This window comes from Barbatula barbatula, assembly GCF_947034865.1.
Source record: "Barbatula barbatula genome assembly, chromosome: 5".
Classification (NCBI taxonomy): Eukaryota; Metazoa; Chordata; class Actinopteri; order Cypriniformes; family Nemacheilidae; genus Barbatula; species Barbatula barbatula.
In genome coordinates, this window is record NC_136769.1 from 259,289 (window position 1) to 276,716 (window position 17,428).

Sequence of the window (17,428 nt, forward strand, 5' to 3'; positions counted from 1 at the left end):
TTCCCCACATTTCATTGGACACATTTGACACAAGAAAGCCACACGTACACAACGACAATGATGAAATCATCGACAGCAAACAGTTTTAATCAAATATAACATCAACACATGTTCGTAAAGTTACAGTGTAATTACAATAACACCAGTGTAAGCAGTTAGAGAACAGTGTGTGTGATTCACACGATCTGAGTGTTGAATGTGAAATCAGACAGAAGAACACAAACTCCATCTACACATCTGATACACACAGTGTTAAGGAAACACACAATCAATGAGCAGTGTGTGTGTGTGTGTGTGTGTGTGTGTTGTGAGGATACAGCATGTGTTTAGGTGTTGGGCTGTCACAGGGCAGATGATGTGTGTGTGTGTGTGTGTGTGTTGTGAGGATACAGCATGTGTTTAGGTGTTGGGCTGTCACAGGGCAGATGATGTGTGTGTGTGTGTGTGTGTGTGTGTGTTGTGATGATACAGCATGTGTTTAGGTGCTGGGCTGTCACAGGGCAGATGATGTGTGTGTGTGTGTGTGTGTGTGTGTGTGTGTGTGTGTGTTGTGATGATACAGCATGTGTTTAGGTGCTGGGCTGTCACAGGGCAGATGATGTGTGTGTGTGTGTGTGTGTGTTGTGAGGATACAGCATGTGTTGAGGTGTTGGGCTGTCACAGGGCAGATGATGTGTGTGTGTGTGTGTGTGTGTGTGTGTGTGTGTTGTGAGGATACAGCATGTGTTTAGGTGTTGGGCTGTCACAGGGCAGATGATGTGTGTGTGTGTGTGTGTGTGTTGTGAGGATACAGCATGTGTTGAGGTGTTGGGCTGTCACAGGGCAGATGATGTGTGTGTGTGTGTGTGTGTGTGTGTGTTGTGAGGATACAGCATGTGTTTAGGTGTTGGGCTGTCACAGGGCAGATGATGTGTGTGTGTGTGTGTGTGTGTGTGTTGTGATGATACAGCATGTGTTTAGGTGCTGGGCTGTCACAGGGCAGATGATGTGTGTGTGTGTGTGTGTGTGTGTTGTGATGATACAGCATGTGTTGAGGTGTTGGGCTGTCACAGGGCAGATGATGTGTGTGTGTGTGTGTGTGTGTGTGTGTTGTGATGATACAGCATGTGTTTAGGTGTTGGGCTGTCACAGGGCAGATGATGTGTGTGTGTGTGTGTGTGTGTGTGTGTTGTGAGGATACAGCATGTGTTTAGGTGTTGGGCTGTCACAGGGCAGATGATGTGTGTGTGTGTGTGTGTGTGTGTGTGTGTGTGTGTGTGTGTTGTGATGATACAGCATGTGTTTAGGTGTTGGGCTGTCACAGGGCAGATGATGTGTGTGTGTGTGTGTGTGTGTTGTGAGGATACAGCATGTGTTGAGGTGTTGGGCTGTCACAGGGCAGATGATGTGTGTGTGTGTGTGTGTGTGTGTGTGTGTGTGATGTGATGATACAGCATGTGTTTAGGTGTTGGGCTGTCACAGGGCAGATGATGTGTGTGTGTGTGTGTGTGTGTTGTGAGGATACAGCATGTGTTGAGGTGTTGGGCTGTCACAGGGCAGATGATGTGTGTGTGTGTGTGTGTGTGTGTGTTGTGAGGATACAGCATGTGTTTAGGTGTTGGGCTGTCACAGGGCAGATGATGTGTGTGTGTGTGTGTGTGTGTTGTGAGGATACAGCATGTGTTGAGGTGTTGGGCTGTCACAGGGCAGATGATGTGTGTGTGTGTGTGTGTGTGTGTGTGTGTGTGTGTTGTGAGGATACAGCATGTGTTTAGGTGTTGGGCTGTCACAGGGCAGATGATGTGTGTGTGTGTGTGTGTGTGTTGTGAGGATACAGCATGTGTTGAGGTGTTGGGCTGTCACAGGGCAGATGATGTGTGTGTGTGTGTGTGTGTGTGTGTGTGATGTGATGATACAGCATGTGTTTAGGTGTTGGGCTGTCACAGGGCAGATGATGTGTGTGTGTGTGTGTGTGTGTTGTGAGGATACAGCATGTGTTGAGGTGTTGGGCTGTCACAGGGCAGATGATGTGTGTGTGTGTGTGTGTGTGTGTGTGTGATGTGATGATACAGCATGTGTTTAGGTGTTGGGCTGTCACAGGGCAGATGATGTGTGTGTGTGTGTGTGTGTGTTGTGAGGATACAGCATGTGTTGAGGTGTTGGGCTGTCACAGGGCAGATGATGTGTGTGTGTGTGTGTGTGTGTGTGTGTTGTGAGGATACAGCATGTGTTTAGGTGTTGGGCTGTCACAGGGCAGATGATGTGTGTGTGTGTGTGTGTGTGTGTGTGTTGTGATGATACAGCATGTGTTTAGGTGTTGGGCTGTCACAGGGCAGATGATGTGTGTGTGTGTGTGTGTGTGTGTGTGTGTGATGTGATGATACAGCATGTGTTTAGGTGTTGGGCTGTCACAGGGCAGATGATGTGTGTGTGTGTGTGTGTGTGTTGTGAGGATACAGCATGTGTTGAGGTGTTGGGCTGTCACAGGGCAGATGATGTGTGTGTGTGTGTGTGTGTGTGTGTGTGTGTTGTGAGGATACAGCATGTGTTTAGGTGTTGGGCTGTCACAGGGCAGATGATGTGTGTGTGTGTGTGTGTGTGTGTGTGTGATGTGATGATACAGCATGTGTTTAGGTGTTGGGCTGTCACAGGGCAGATGATGTGTGTGTGTGTGTGTGTGTGTTGTGAGGATACAGCATGTGTTGAGGTGTTGGGCTGTCACAGGGCAGATGATGTGTGTGTGTGTGTGTGTGTGTGTGTGTTGTGAGGATACAGCATGTGTTTAGGTGTTGGGCTGTCACAGGGCAGATGATGTGTGTGTGTGTGTGTGTGTGTTGTGAGGATACAGCATGTGTTGAGGTGTTGGGCTGTCACAGGGCAGATGATGTGTGTGTGTGTGTGTGTGTGTGTGTGTTGTGAGGATACAGCATGTGTTTAGGTGTTGGGCTGTCACAGGGCAGATGATGTGTGTGTGTGTGTGTGTGTGTTGTGAGGATACAGCATGTGTTGAGGTGTTGGGCTGTCACAGGGCAGATGATGTGTGTGTGTGTGTGTGTGTGTGTGTGTGATGTGATGATACAGCATGTGTTTAGGTGTTGGGCTGTCACAGGGCAGATGATGTGTGTGTGTGTGTGTGTGTGTTGTGAGGATACAGCATGTGTTGAGGTGTTGGGCTGTCACAGGGCAGATGATGTGTGTGTGTGTGTGTGTGTGTGTGTGTGATGTGATGATACAGCATGTGTTTAGGTGTTGGGCTGTCACAGGGCAGATGATGTGTGTGTGTGTGTGTGTGTGTTGTGAGGATACAGCATGTGTTGAGGTGTTGGGCTGTCACAGGGCAGATGATGTGTGTGTGTGTGTGTGTGTGTGTTGTGAGGATACAGCATGTGTTTAGGTGTTGGGCTGTCACAGGGCAGATGATGTGTGTGTGTGTGTGTGTGTGTTGTGAGGATACAGCATGTGTTGAGGTGTTGGGCTGTCACAGGGCAGATGATGTGTGTGTGTGTGTGTGTGTGTGTGTGTGATGTGATGATACAGCATGTGTTTAGGTGTTGGGCTGTCACAGGGCAGATGATGTGTGTGTGTGTGTGTGTGTGTGTGTGTGTTGAGCTGTCACAGGGCAGATGATGATGATGATGTGTGTGTGTGTGTGTGTGTGTGTGTTGAGCTGTCACAGGGCAGATGATGTGTGTGTGTGTGTGTTGTGATGATACAGCATGTGTTTAGGTGTTGGGCTGTCACAGGGCAGATGATGTGTGTGTGTGTGTGTGTGTGTGTGTGTGTGTTGTGAGGATACAGCATGTGTTGAGGTGTTGGGCTGTCACAGGGCTGCTGCTGATGTTGAAGTGACTCCAGTAAATTCTCAATCCTCATCTTCAGATCATCAGGAGAAGGAAGAGCACAACACTATGCACACACACAAACAGGGTTAACATTACATTTCACATGATTGTGATGTAACTTTTCTATTCCAGTCAAAACTGTGTGATCATGAGTCTCTGTGTGTGCTTGGATATCTTTGTGAGGTCCAGTGTGAGTTTTAGACCAGCGGAAGGAGGACTAAGGTCATTTTGGCTGATGCTTTTACTTTCTCAGACCCCTTTAAAGAGGATCACTATCTTATAACAGGTACTTTGCGCACGTCAGGAATCAGCCCTTTAACTCGTTATCGACAGGGTAGAACAATCACCTCCGATACTAAAGATAGCTTTGCAAAGATCTTGCCAGATCTGACTCCTTTAATAACCAGACCAATAAATAAAGAATCGCTCGATGTCATGACCAGGAAATTGGGCACTATTTTCTCTAATACATTAGAAGCTGTTGCACCTACAAAGTCAAAAAAGATTAATGAGAAAAATATTGCACCCTGGTACAATAGCACCACTGGCGCCCTTAAAAGAGAAACTCGCAAACTAGAGCGCAAATGGATAAAATCTCAATTAGAGGTCTTTAAAATGGCGTGGAAAGAGAGTGCAAACTGTTATAAAAAGGCACTAAAAGCAGCAAAGGCTGAGCACCTTCGTAACCTCATAGAAACCAACAAAAACAATCCAAGGTTTCTATTTAGCACAGTCGCTAAATTAACAAATAAACAGACACCACCTGACCTGGCTATTCCGCCGCACCTCGGTAGCAATGAATTCATGACATTTTTTACAGAGAAAATGGAAAACATTTGTGACAAAATTGTAAAAACTCAACCTCCAAATCTGTCCTATGAATTAGCACCAACCATCGCTCCAAAACAAAGGCTCCAGCGTTTTTCACCTATAAAACAGGAAGATTTAATTCAACTTATCGCAACCTACAACTTGCTTATTAGACCCCATAGCAACTAAATTATTAAAAGAGTTACTACCTGTTGCAATTGAGCCCATTTATAACATTATCAACTCGTCAATTAATCTAGGCCATGTCCCAGGTCCCTTTAAGATGGCCGTCATTAAGCCTCTAATCAAGAAACCAAACTTAGATCCAAATGAACTAGGAAACTATAGAACGATTTCAAATCTCCCATACCTGTCTAAAATACTAGAAAAAGTAGTGTGCACTCAGTTGTGCTCTTTCCTACAAAATAACAACATGCACGAAAAATTTAAGTTTGATACCGTAGACCAAAACATACTTCTAGATCGCTTACACAATTATACTGGTATTGAGGGACAGGCACTACAATGGTTTAGATCGTACTTATCAGACAGACATCGATTTGTCCATTTAAATGGGGAATCATCCAATCTAACGCAAGTAAATTATGGATTACCTCAGGGATCGGTTCTGGGACCCCTGCTGTTCTCCATATATTAAAAAACATGGAATTAGCTTCCATTGCTATGCAGATGATACTCAGCTATATATCTCATTCAAGACCAGATGATTCCTCCCAGCTATCCAAATTGGCAGAGTGCATTAAAGATATACAACATTGGATGACATGTAATTTCCTTCTTTTAAATTCTAATAAAACAGAAATATTACTTATCGGACCAAAGACGCGCAAACCAAATATTTCTGAATATAAACTGCAAGTTGAAGGATGTACCGTTACTCCAAATATACAGTAAAAGATCTAGACGTTATATTAGACAGCAACCTGTCATTTCAAAATCACATCTCAAATGTCACAAAAACAGCCTTTTTCCACCTAAGAAATGTTGCCAAGTTACGAAATATTCTGTGTGTTGCTGACGTGGAGAAGCTTATTTATGCATTTATGACCTCAAGACTTGACTACTGTAATGCACTACTTAGTGTTTGTCCTGCATCATCAATAAACAAACTACAGTTAGTTCAGAAAATACCATCACATAACCCCAATGTTATCAACCCTTCACTGGCTACACATTAAGTATCGTATTGACTTTAAAGTTCTTTTAATCACTTATAAAGCCTTAAAGGGTTTAGCCCCTACCTACCTAACAGAGCTTCTATCACACTACAACCCATCACGCTCTCTAAGATCTCAAAACTTTTGATAACACCTAGAATAACTAAATCCACCAAAGGGGGTCGAGCTTTCTCATACGTAGCACCTAAACTCTGGAATAACCTTCCTGATATTATTCGAGGATCAGACACACTCGCCCAATTTAAATCTAGATTAAAGACGCATCTTTTCAGCCAAACATTCACTTAATGCAAATATGCTAAATAAACCACCAGGAGATGCTGACATTAGATATTATTTACTAGAATAATTGGATTTAGTATATAACACACCATGTAGTGTGTTTTACCCTTTCTTGGGTTTTTCGTTTTTCCCCTGTAAAGCTGCTTTGGAACAATGCAAATTGTGAAAATTGAATTGAATTGAATTTAAAGGGCTGTTTGAGGGTGAAGACTTGGTTTCAGGGTTTGTGTGTGTGTACTTGTGTAAGCAGCAGTCTCAGTGTCTTTATGCTGTTGTCATTGATTTCGGTCACTCCTCGTGTCTCCACCTCCTCACACACTGACTGAACTTCTGTCTTCCACTCTGAGACGCCTCCACCAACAAACACCAGCTGTGGACACACACACATATCAATGGTTCTAAAGTAGACCAGAGCAGCACTATGTGTGTTACCAGCGTGATGAGGGTCAGTGCAACAGTGTGTGTGTTACCAGCGTGATGGGGGTCAGTGCAACAGTGTGTGTGTTACCAGCGTGATGAGGGTCAGTGCAACAGTGTGTGTGTTACCAGCGTGATGGGGGTCAGTGCAACAGTGTGTGTGTTACCAGCGTGATGAGGGTCAGTGCAACAGTGTGTGTGTTACCAGCGTGATGGGGGTCAGTGCAACAGTGTGTGTGTTACCAGCGTGATGGGGGTCAGTGCAACAGTGTGTGTGTTACCAGCGTGATGAGGGTCAGTGCAACAGTGTGTGTGTTACCAGCGTGATGGGGGTCAGTGCAACAGTGTGTGTGTTACCAGCGTGATGGGGGTCAGTGCAACAGTGTGTGTGTTACCAGCGTGATGGGGGTCAGTGCAACAGTGTGTGTGTTACCAGCGTGATGGGGGTCAGTGCAACAGTGTGTGTGTTACCAGCGTGATGAGGGTCAGTGCAACAGTGTGTGTGTTACCAGCGTGATGAGGGTCAGTGCAACAGTGTGTGTGTTACCAGCGTGATGAGGGTCAGTGCAACAGTGTGTGTGTTACCAGCGTGATGAGGGTCAGTGCAACAGTGTGTGTGTTACCAGCGTGATGAGGGTCAGTGCAACAGTGTGTGTGTTACCAGCGTGATGGGGGTCAGTGCAACAGTGTGTGTGTTACCAGCGTGATGGGGGTCAGTGCAACAGTGTGTGTGTTACCAGCGTGATGGGGGTCAGTGCAACAGTGTGTGTGTTACCAGCGTGATGAGGGTCAGTGCAACAGTGTGTGTGTTACCAGCGTGATGAGGGTCAGTGCAACAGTGTGTGTGTTACCAGCGTGATGAGGGTCAGTGCAACAGTGTGTGTGTTACCAGCGTGATGAGGGTCAGTGCAACAGTGTGTGTGTTACCAGCGTGATCAGGGTCAGTACAACAGTGTGTGTGTTACCAGCGTGATGAGGGTCAGTGCAACAGTGTGTGTGTTACCAGCGTGATGAGGGTCAGTACAACAGTGTGTGTGTTACCAGCGTGATGAGGGTCAGTGCAACAGTGTGTGTGTTACCAGCGTGATGAGGGTCAGTGCAACAGTGTGTGTGTTACCAGCGTGATCAGGGTCAGTACAACAGTGTGTGTGTTACCAGCGTGATGAGGGTCAGTGCAACAGTGTGTGTGTTACCAGCGTGATGAGGGTCAGTACAACAGTGTGTGTGTTACCAGCGTGATGGGGGTCAGTACAACAGTGTGTGTGTTACCAGCGTGATGGGGGTCAGTGCAACAGTGTGTGTGTTACCAGCGTGATGAGGGTCAGTGCAACAGTGTGTGTGTTACCAGCGTGATGAGGGTCAGTGCAACAGTGTGTGTGTTACCAGCGTGATGAGGGTCAGTGCAACAGTGTGTGTGTTACCAGCGTGATGAGGGTCAGTGCAACAGTGTGTGTGTTACCAGCGTGATGGGGGTCAGTGCAACAGTGTGTGTGTTACCAGCGTGATGGGGGTCAGTGCAACAGTGTGTGTGTTACCAGCGTGATGGGGGTCAGTGCAACAGTGTGTGTGTTACCAGCGTGATGGGGGTCAGTGCAACAGTGTGTGTGTTACCAGCGTGATGGGGGTCAGTGCAACAGTGTGTGTGTTACCAGCGTGATGGGGGTCAGTGCAACAGTGTGTGTGTTACCAGCGTGATGGGGGTCAGTGCAACAGTGTGTGTGTTACCAGCGTGATGGGGGTCAGTGCAACAGTGTGTGTGTTACCAGCGTGATGGGGGTCAGTGCAACAGTGTGTGTGTTACCAGCGTGATGGGGGTCAGTGCAACAGTGTGTGTGTTACCAGCGTGATGAGGGTCAGTGCAACAGTGTGTGTGTTACCAGCGTGATGGGGGTCAGTGCAACAGTGTGTGTGTTACCAGCGTGATGGGGGTCAGTGCAACAGTGTGTGTGTTACCAGCGTGATGGGGGTCAGTGCAACAGTGTGTGTGTTACCAGCGTGATCGGGGTCAGTACAACAGTGTGTGTGTTACCAGCGTGATGGGGGTCAGTGCAACAGTGTGTGTGTTACCAGCGTGATGAGGGTCAGTGCAACAGTGTGTGTGTTACCAGCGTGATGAGGGTCAGTGCAACAGTGTGTGTGTTACCAGCGTGATCAGGGTCAGTGCAACAGTGTGTGTGTTACCAGCGTGATCAGGGTCAGTACAACAGTGTGTGTGTTACCAGCGTGATGAGGGTCAGTACAACAGTGTGTGTGTTACCAGCGTGATGGGGGTCAGTGCAACAGTGTGTGTGTTACCAGCGTGATCAGGGTCAGTACAACAGTGTGTGTGTTACCAGCGTGATGGGGGTCAGTGCAACAGTGTGTGTGTTACCAGCGTGATGAGGGTCAGTACAACAGTGTGTGTGTTACCAGCGTGATGAGGGTCAGTGCAACAGTGTGTGTGTTACCAGCGTGATGGGGGTCAGTGCAACAGTGTGTGTGTTACCAGCGTGATGAGGGTCAGTGCAACAGTGTGTGTGTTACCAGCGTGATGAGGGTCAGTACAACAGTGTGTGTGTTACCAGCGTGATGGGGGTCAGTACAACAGTGTGTGTGTTACCAGCGTGATGGGGGTCAGTACAACAGTGTGTGTGTTACCAGCGTGATGGGGGTCAGTACAACAGTGTGTGTGTTACCAGCGTGATGAGGGTCAGTGCAACAGTGTGTGTGTTACCAGCGTGATGGGGGTCAGTGCAACAGTGTGTGTGTTACCAGCGTGATGAGGGTCAGTGCAACAGTGTGTGTGTTACCAGCGTGATGAGGGTCAGTACAACAGTGTGTGTGTTACCAGCGTGATGGGGGTCAGTGCAACAGTGTGTGTGTTACCAGCGTGATGAGGGTCAGTGCAACAGTGTGTGTGTTACCAGCGTGATGGGGGTCAGTGCAACAGTGTGTGTGTTACCAGCGTGATGAGGGTCAGTGCAACAGTGTGTGTGTTACCAGCGTGATCAGGGTCAGTACAACAGTGTGTGTGTTACCAGCGTGATGAGGGTCAGTACAACAGTGTGTGTGTTACCAGCGTGATGGGGGTCAGTGCAACAGTGTGTGTGTTACCAGCGTGATGGGGGTCAGTGCAACAGTGTGTGTGTTACCAGCGTGATGGGGGTCAGTGCAACAGTGTGTGTGTTACCAGCGTGATGAGGGTCAGTGCAACAGTGTGTGTGTTACCAGCGTGATGAGGGTCAGTACAACAGTGTGTGTGTTACCAGCGTGATGGGGGTCAGTGCAACAGTGTGTGTGTTACCAGCGTGATGAGGGTCAGTGCAACAGTGTGTGTGTTACCAGCGTGATGGGGGTCAGTGCAACAGTGTGTGTGTTACCAGCGTGATGAGGGTCAGTGCAACAGTGTGTGTGTTACCAGCGTGATGGGGGTCAGTGCAACAGTGTGTGTGTTACCAGCGTGATGAGGGTCAGTGCAACAGTGTGTGTGTTACCAGCGTGATGAGGGTCAGTGCAACAGTGTGTGTGTTACCAGCGTGATGGGGGTCAGTGCAACAGTGTGTGTGTTACCAGCGTGATGAGGGTCAGTGCAACAGTGTGTGTGTTACCAGCGTGATGAGGGTCAGTGCAACAGTGTGTGTGTTACCAGCGTGATGAGGGTCAGTACAGCGGGGTGTAGTGTGGTGTTTCCTCCACAGGACAGTAAAGAGAAGAGCAGAAAACGTATCCATGGCTGACAGATCACGTGTTGGGCTAACATACAAACACAGACATGTTAGTCATCTTTCTTCATTGTGTGTGTGTGTGTGTGTGTTTTTACACAGCCATGTGTACCTATGACAGTGTCTCTTCTGTGCAGAAATCCAATCAAAGATCTCAAACAGTTCACAGTGCTGCTCATCATCACATCCTGTTTCTGAACACACACAAACAGCATGACAGTGAATTCACTACAGGTCTGTAAACACAATCAGAGCAGTTCTCAGAGTACACGTGTGTGTGTGTGAGTGATGAATGAATGTTTTCACTCTGCTGATGTGTTTGTGTACCTGGAGCATGAGTCCACACAGAGCGGTCATGAGCGTCTGTGCTCCGTTGTAACAGAGCGGATAGAGAGCGCCATCTTCTGACCGCACGGGTGCTGCACTCTGACACACACACACCAGAGAACACTCATCTACATCCAACCACACCTGCAACAACCTCATACTACACACTACACACACACACATTCTGTTAAAGCACATTTATGTGACAGACAAACACATGGTTATGGATATTATATTGCATTTCTGTCAAAAGATCTTTCAAAAAATGAAACACTGGACATTTAAAACTGTGATTACATAACAAACAAGGATACTGTCGAGTTTAGAGTTAAGTGTGTGTGTGTGTCTTACTCAACAGCAGGCTGTCTGTGTGTCTTTTCCTGAAGGCCAGTCGATTCACTATCTTATGAAGATCAACCTTAATGTTCCTGTAAACCTACAACACAAACACGCATACACACATCAGGCATTTGCTACTGTGATAGCACAAATGTCTTCGGTTCATCAGAATGCACAAGGAGTAAGCTAGAGAAGTATAGTGCACAACATTAAGCAGGTAAAAGTTCACTAGTAAGGCTGATGCTGTGGAGAATACACATGTTTTGAGTGCAGCGGTGTGTGTGTCTCACCTGTGCAGAGTGTGTGTGTTGTAGGGAGATGAGTGTAGAGAGCAAAAGGAGTGAACAGCACTGCAGAGATGATGATGAAGATGATGAAGAAGAGTGAAAGAAAACATTCTCCAACACCTCCATCAGTCTGATGTTACCCAGCAGCAAAGACACCACTAACACACACACACACACAGTCAATGTGATGTTATTCAGCCCATCAGTGTGTGTAAGTGTGTGTTGTGTTACCTCTGTCAGTGCAGTGTGACGGACACACACTCAGGAAACAGTACAGGCAGTTTAACACAGACAACAGCAGCTCTGAGTCACTGGAGTTCACCTTCACAACCAGATTACTGACTACACACATACACACAATATATGAGACACACATACAGGTCAATGATGGCTACACAAGTATTAATAAAAGTGTGAGTGTATTTACTGTGGTAAAGCAGCTTAAAGTCTGTGTGATTCATTTCACATTGTGCGGTTGTGTTACTCTGAAGAACAGAAAGGACATCCAGCAGCACACACACTCTGAAATCTGACACACACACAGAATTCACATGATTCTTTTCTGCTTGTGTAGTTCATACAATGTAATAAGATAGCAGCAGGTGTGTGTATCGCAGACAACACTGCCATTTGTGTTTAGTAAAAAGTTCTGGCTGATACACACCTGATTTGAGGTGATTGAGTGTTCTGACCTGTGTGTGTGAGTTTCTGCAGGAGATTCAGAAGAGCAGATTTCATCTGATAAGACACAATACAACAACTGCTGCTGTCTGATGAACACACCAAACACCTCAACACAACTTCAGCTCTGCGTGCTACTGCAGCGTTGGCGTCGCACAACACCACCTGCACACACACACACAAACATTTAGTCAAGTCAAGTTTATTCATAAAGCGCATTGTACAATTTTCATTGTTACAAGAAAACATTGACTATAAGCAAAACATATAAGGTTCTACAAGTCAAAACAAAAAAGTTGAAAACACAGAAGACAGACACAGATTCAGACACACACAAAACACTCCACAAACACAAACAGACACACACACAAACACAGCGGCCATCACCTAGAACCACACACCCAAGATAAGGAGAGAGATACACAGGTCAAATATTAAACAGACTATAAATTCCTATATGCAGTGTTAATTCAATAAAACTTTAAAATTCTAGCAGCCCCTCCGGCCAGGCAAACAGTATGCAAACGGTGGTAAGAAACACAAAAGTCCATTGGAGAAAAGAAAACCTCAGAGGGAAACCAGGCCTAACCAGGGGATTCCAGTTCCCCTCTAGTGCAGCCTTAACCTTGGGAATATTTATATTATGATTATACACCTGAACACACTGAGCATGAGGCTTTTGTGTTGTTCATTCACCAGCATTGAGAGCAGAGCAGCAGGATGATCACACAGCAGCTGAAGTAGATGTGACCGTGTCTCTTCATTCTCTGCTTCTGATCCAGCACTGAGACATCCGGTGAGAACCGTCACTCCCAAACGCTCCGACAGCTCCGGGTAACAGAAGATGAAGCTCAGGATAGAGGGATGAACAGAAGAGAAAGAGAAGAGAAGAGGAGAGCAGGACAGAGCTTTACTGATGCTCTTCACAGCAGACTTCAGACAGACAGACAGAGATAGACATACAGACAGACGGATGACTTGAAAACATCATTGTGTCATTTTCTTCACAATTTTAGACCATTACAGTGTATAATGCCCAGTAGCAGTGAAGTGTGTGTATTTAAATGACATGCAATCATTTAGAAAAGAGTTTGATGGAGATCTACAGCGGATGACTGTCTGTATGTGTGTTTGTGTAGTTCTCACCGCGTCCACATGAGGGCAGCTGCGATGTGTGACAGACAGAAGATAAACAACACAACACTGCACTGGTGAAGGTACAGACACATCACTGACATCCTGAACACTGATGAACTGAAGAACACTGGAGAACACTGCGGCGTCACACAACAGCCTGCAGACACACAAACACACACACACACACACACACAGAGTTAACACTGGAGAACACAGCAGCATCACACAACAGCCTGCAGACACACAAACACACACACAAACACACACACAGAGAGTTAACACTGGAGAACACTGCAGCATCACACAACAGCATGCAGACACACACACAAACAGATTTTCCTGTATCTCAGTGGTAAGAGCATTGTGTTAACAATGCAAGGTTGTGTGTTGGATCCCAGGGGTTTGCAGATACCAATGTATAAAAGTATAGGATGTATAGGCTTTAGAGAAAAGCGTCTGCCAAATGCCTAAATGTAAATGTAAACGAGAACACTGCAGGGTCACAACAAACACGCACGCACACACACACACACACACACACACACACATACTTAAAACTGGAGACCACTGCAGCGTTAGCTAAAACACACAGACACTGCAGAGTCACACAATAGCCTGCACACCCATTTTGCAGGCATGTGATTGGATGATTAGAGATGCACGCACCTGTGTCCATGCAGCAGTGATGCATACAGCAGGTAAATGATGCAGTATTGTGTGTTTCTGATGGACTCTGATGAATCCAACAATACACAACACCAATCAGACACTGAGCAACACAGAGACGACAAACATTCCTGCAGGACACACTCCAAATGATCTGCACAAACACACAAAACACACTCGATAAAACTCTACAAACATACAACATGTATTAAACACACACACACACACTCCATGAGCTGCACAAACACACACACTACTTAAAGCATTACACACATTACCTTGTAGTTCAGTGGTGACATTCTGTAAGTGTGCAAACACACACATGCAGAGTTTGATCAGGAACTCACAGCAGATGAGATTCAGAGAAGCATTTCTGAAGAACACACACATGCTTCAAACCTGAGCAGTTAAGTGTGTGTGTGTGTGTGTGTGTGTGTGTGTGTGTGTCAGATGGAAGTCAGTAATATCATTTGTGTTGTTACCTGTTTTCTGAACACAGATGAGCTTTGTTCTCTAGAGTCAGTGTGATGAAACCAGAGGACACTGACACACAGACAGAGAGAGAAAGAGGGAGATTATTTATGTCAATCTCTGACCAATTTGTTTTGAGTGTTTTATAAATATTCATTGGCTTTAAATCACAAATCATCCATTTATATGATGTTTTTTAGATAAACACTAAAACACAAGGCCAGTTCTGAACACATGACCTTAAGCTCTCGCTCTCATTGGTCAATGACTTACTGATCTACATCACAGATAAAATAACCAGCATCACACAACACACATGACCGTGTAAATGTCTGGATGATACATCTCTCACATCTTTCATGACCTTTGACCTGTGTGTCATCTCACCGAGTTTCCTGGAAAAGGAAGTCATGTGATCGGGACACAAAGAAAACTGACGGCACAGAATGGACAGAAAGACCTGCAGAAGCTGCGGAGAAGAGAGACGCTCACACACTCTCTACACACACACACACACTGAGTATGTCAGAATGTTTGTAAAATTAACAACACACACAAACACACACTGTTAAAGATGCCCACGTGTGTGATACTCACAGTGACAGTAGGGATGCAGGTTGAATCACAGCTGTGCAGCAGATACACACACAGAGTCTCCAGTGTGTCCTGCTGTTGTGAAGCTGAATACACACTGTCCTTCATACTACACTCACACACATGCACTTCAGCCAACCTACACACAAACACGCACGCATTTAAGACTTCTATTAAACCAGTGTAATGACGTGTGTGAGAGTTGTTGGTTTCTGACCTGCAGGCTGCATCAAAGCATGTGAGCACGAGCAGTAAAAACCCTTCAGCTCTCTCTGACTGATGATCACTGCATTTACACAACACTGCCTCTACTATTCTCCTGACGTCTGACCACTGAACCGGCCTGCACAGATGATGAGGCCTGCGCACATCCCTACAGTTAACTGACATTCACTGTCTCACTGTTGATCTGTGTGTGATCATGAACCTGAATAATATTGGACAGACCTAAATATCTCTTCTTTCTATCCTCACTAGTTATTTCCTGTTTTCCTATTTCAGATAATGATTCTCTCTGTAGATGTAGCAGTGCTGTTTTGATATGCCAGAGGAGAACTGGCTCTCCCGGTTGAGTCTGGCCTCTCCCAACATTTCTTTTCTCCACTCTTATACACATATACATCTATAGTGGAGTTTTTATTCCTTGCCACCGTTACTCACTGTGAGACTGCTGATTTAGTTTAATAAATATCATCAACTTGCGTTTAACAACACACATGCATGTTAACATATTATAGCAAATATATTGCATATTGTTCTGGTCTATTGGAATTTTAGGCTCCCAGTCCAGATAACGATGTTTAAAATAATTATATACCTATATTAAATCTAATTTGATTGAATTTTTTTATTTGATTTACAGTTTGTGACAATCAACTGACATCACTATTGCATAGAGAAAACCTTGAAATGATAGCATGTATCTTAATGTCGTATATTCTCTTAATATTTTACCCTTATATTATTTTTATTATGATTTATGTAAAGCTGCTTTGCAACAATGAAAATTGTGAAAAGCACTTTATGGATAAAACTGAATTGATACCTGAGGAGAAGATCAGCGGCTCGCATCGCATGTATAGACACCTGCAGACAGGAGGAGGCCACGCCCTTAATGATGACATCAGCAACGGCAGAAAACTCAGATCCTGTGGGGAACAGACACACACCTGCAGGCTGCCTGCGCACACACACACACACACACAGTTCTCAGAATCACTGAAGTCTATCTGAACTTGTGCAGAAGTGCAGTGTGTGTGTGTGTGTGTTACCTGTCCAGTATGGCAGTCAGGAGCTCAAGTCCTTGTTTCTGCACCTCAGTATTGGCTCTTCCCAAAGTCTCTTTCAGACTGCGCACTAATGACTCAATCCCTAACACACACACAACCGGGCGTGTATTTCAAATCCATTCCATTCAATTTGATTTATAGGGTGCTTTTTTACATTTTCATTGTTGCAAAGCAGCTTTACATACATCATAAGTAAAAAAGGGAAAAATGAAAGACAGTATTTACATGGTATTAGTTTTTCTCGAAGCAATGTCCACTAATGAAACTTGAACAATTCTCCTGATGTCTGACCACTGAACTGGACTGGACTGCTAACTCTGATCCCAATATGTTTGTATTATTCTGACACCACACACACTCTTACCGTACACAGAGTGACACTGTGAGAAGAACAGAGGATCCTCAGACATGAGCAACAGACATCTGAAGATCCACCACATCATCATCTCACTGCTGCTACACACACACTCAAACAGAAACTCTGACACACACACGAGAGAGAGAAGCACACTGACCCGATCTGTGGTGTAAACTGATGTTGTGTGTGTTCAGTAAGAAGATCAATCCAAATGATGAAGAGATTGATCTCACCGGGTAAATCTGCCTGAATGAACGAGGAGCTGTAGTGAGCTGGAGAGTGAACCAGAACCGCACACACACAGCGAATCGACACCAACTGTACAGAGTCCTGTGTGCTCAACAACAGCTACACACAAACACACACAAGATCCGACACATGTGTGTACTGTATCCCTCAGTGCTCCATGACAAAACCCCACAAAGACACCAAAATAAATGTGTGTGTGTGTGTGTTCAGACCTTTTTTATAATGAGAGGCAGTGGTTGTTGGTCCAGCAGCTGTTCTTCAACACAATCTCCCAGACTCATCAACACACAAACCACATCAGAGTACTGCAACATCTGCTTCAACACACCTGACACACACACACACACAGTTTATACACTCTTACAGTTCTCACACACTGATTGTGTGTGTGTGTGTGTGTCCTACCCAGGGAGTTAGTGGTGAGGGCAGTTGTTTGTGTGTTTGACAGTGTGTGTAGCAGTAACACACACATTTTGTGACGGAGTGTGTTGGGCAGTGTGTGAACTGCAGACACAGAGCTCCAGATTCGGAACAGCACATAACACACAGCGACCTTCACTTCTTCCTCAGAGACCAGCAGACCTGCACACACACACTCTAGCACACATACTACACACACAACTGCTGTATAAGAGTGTGTAACAGTGTGGTGTGTAGTGCTTGAATAAAACTCAACCATTTCATTTATCTTCGGAAGCGTGAAGTGAAATGAGAAACTTACAAAGAGGTAAACACTCACATTTAAACGCCCAAATAAAGCAGAAATGTGAAGCTCAGATTTTCAACCAAATGATTTCTTC

The 17,428-nt window shown here is 45.5% G+C and overlaps 1 protein-coding gene across 1 annotated transcript in view; it reads right to left on the bottom strand.

Moving 5' to 3' along the window:
* Nucleotides 1-176: 176 nt before the first annotated feature.
* Nucleotides 177-17,428, bottom strand: part of mei1 (meiotic double-stranded break formation protein 1) — a gene marked incomplete at both ends in the record, with an annotated part of 19,780 nt that continues 2,528 nt past the window's right edge. The window contains 24 exons of the mRNA XM_079457695.1: nt 177-237; nt 3,776-3,885; nt 6,351-6,482; nt 10,155-10,261; nt 10,343-10,424; nt 10,558-10,724; nt 10,909-10,993; nt 11,187-11,341; nt 11,415-11,525; nt 11,611-11,712; nt 11,876-12,029; nt 12,561-12,797; nt 13,011-13,158; nt 13,668-13,821; nt 13,946-14,040; nt 14,150-14,210; nt 14,526-14,637; nt 14,736-14,871; nt 15,778-15,912; nt 16,004-16,103; nt 16,386-16,502; nt 16,613-16,727; nt 16,841-16,956; nt 17,034-17,237. Of these exons, the coding sequence (XP_079313821.1) occupies nt 177-237; nt 3,776-3,885; nt 6,351-6,482; nt 10,155-10,261; nt 10,343-10,424; nt 10,558-10,724; nt 10,909-10,993; nt 11,187-11,341; nt 11,415-11,525; nt 11,611-11,712; nt 11,876-12,029; nt 12,561-12,797; nt 13,011-13,158; nt 13,668-13,821; nt 13,946-14,040; nt 14,150-14,210; nt 14,526-14,637; nt 14,736-14,871; nt 15,778-15,912; nt 16,004-16,103; nt 16,386-16,502; nt 16,613-16,727; nt 16,841-16,956; nt 17,034-17,237 (2,996 nt within the window). The remainder of the gene's footprint in view (nt 238-3,775; nt 3,886-6,350; nt 6,483-10,154; nt 10,262-10,342; nt 10,425-10,557; nt 10,725-10,908; nt 10,994-11,186; nt 11,342-11,414; nt 11,526-11,610; nt 11,713-11,875; nt 12,030-12,560; nt 12,798-13,010; nt 13,159-13,667; nt 13,822-13,945; nt 14,041-14,149; nt 14,211-14,525; nt 14,638-14,735; nt 14,872-15,777; nt 15,913-16,003; nt 16,104-16,385; nt 16,503-16,612; nt 16,728-16,840; nt 16,957-17,033; nt 17,238-17,428) is intronic.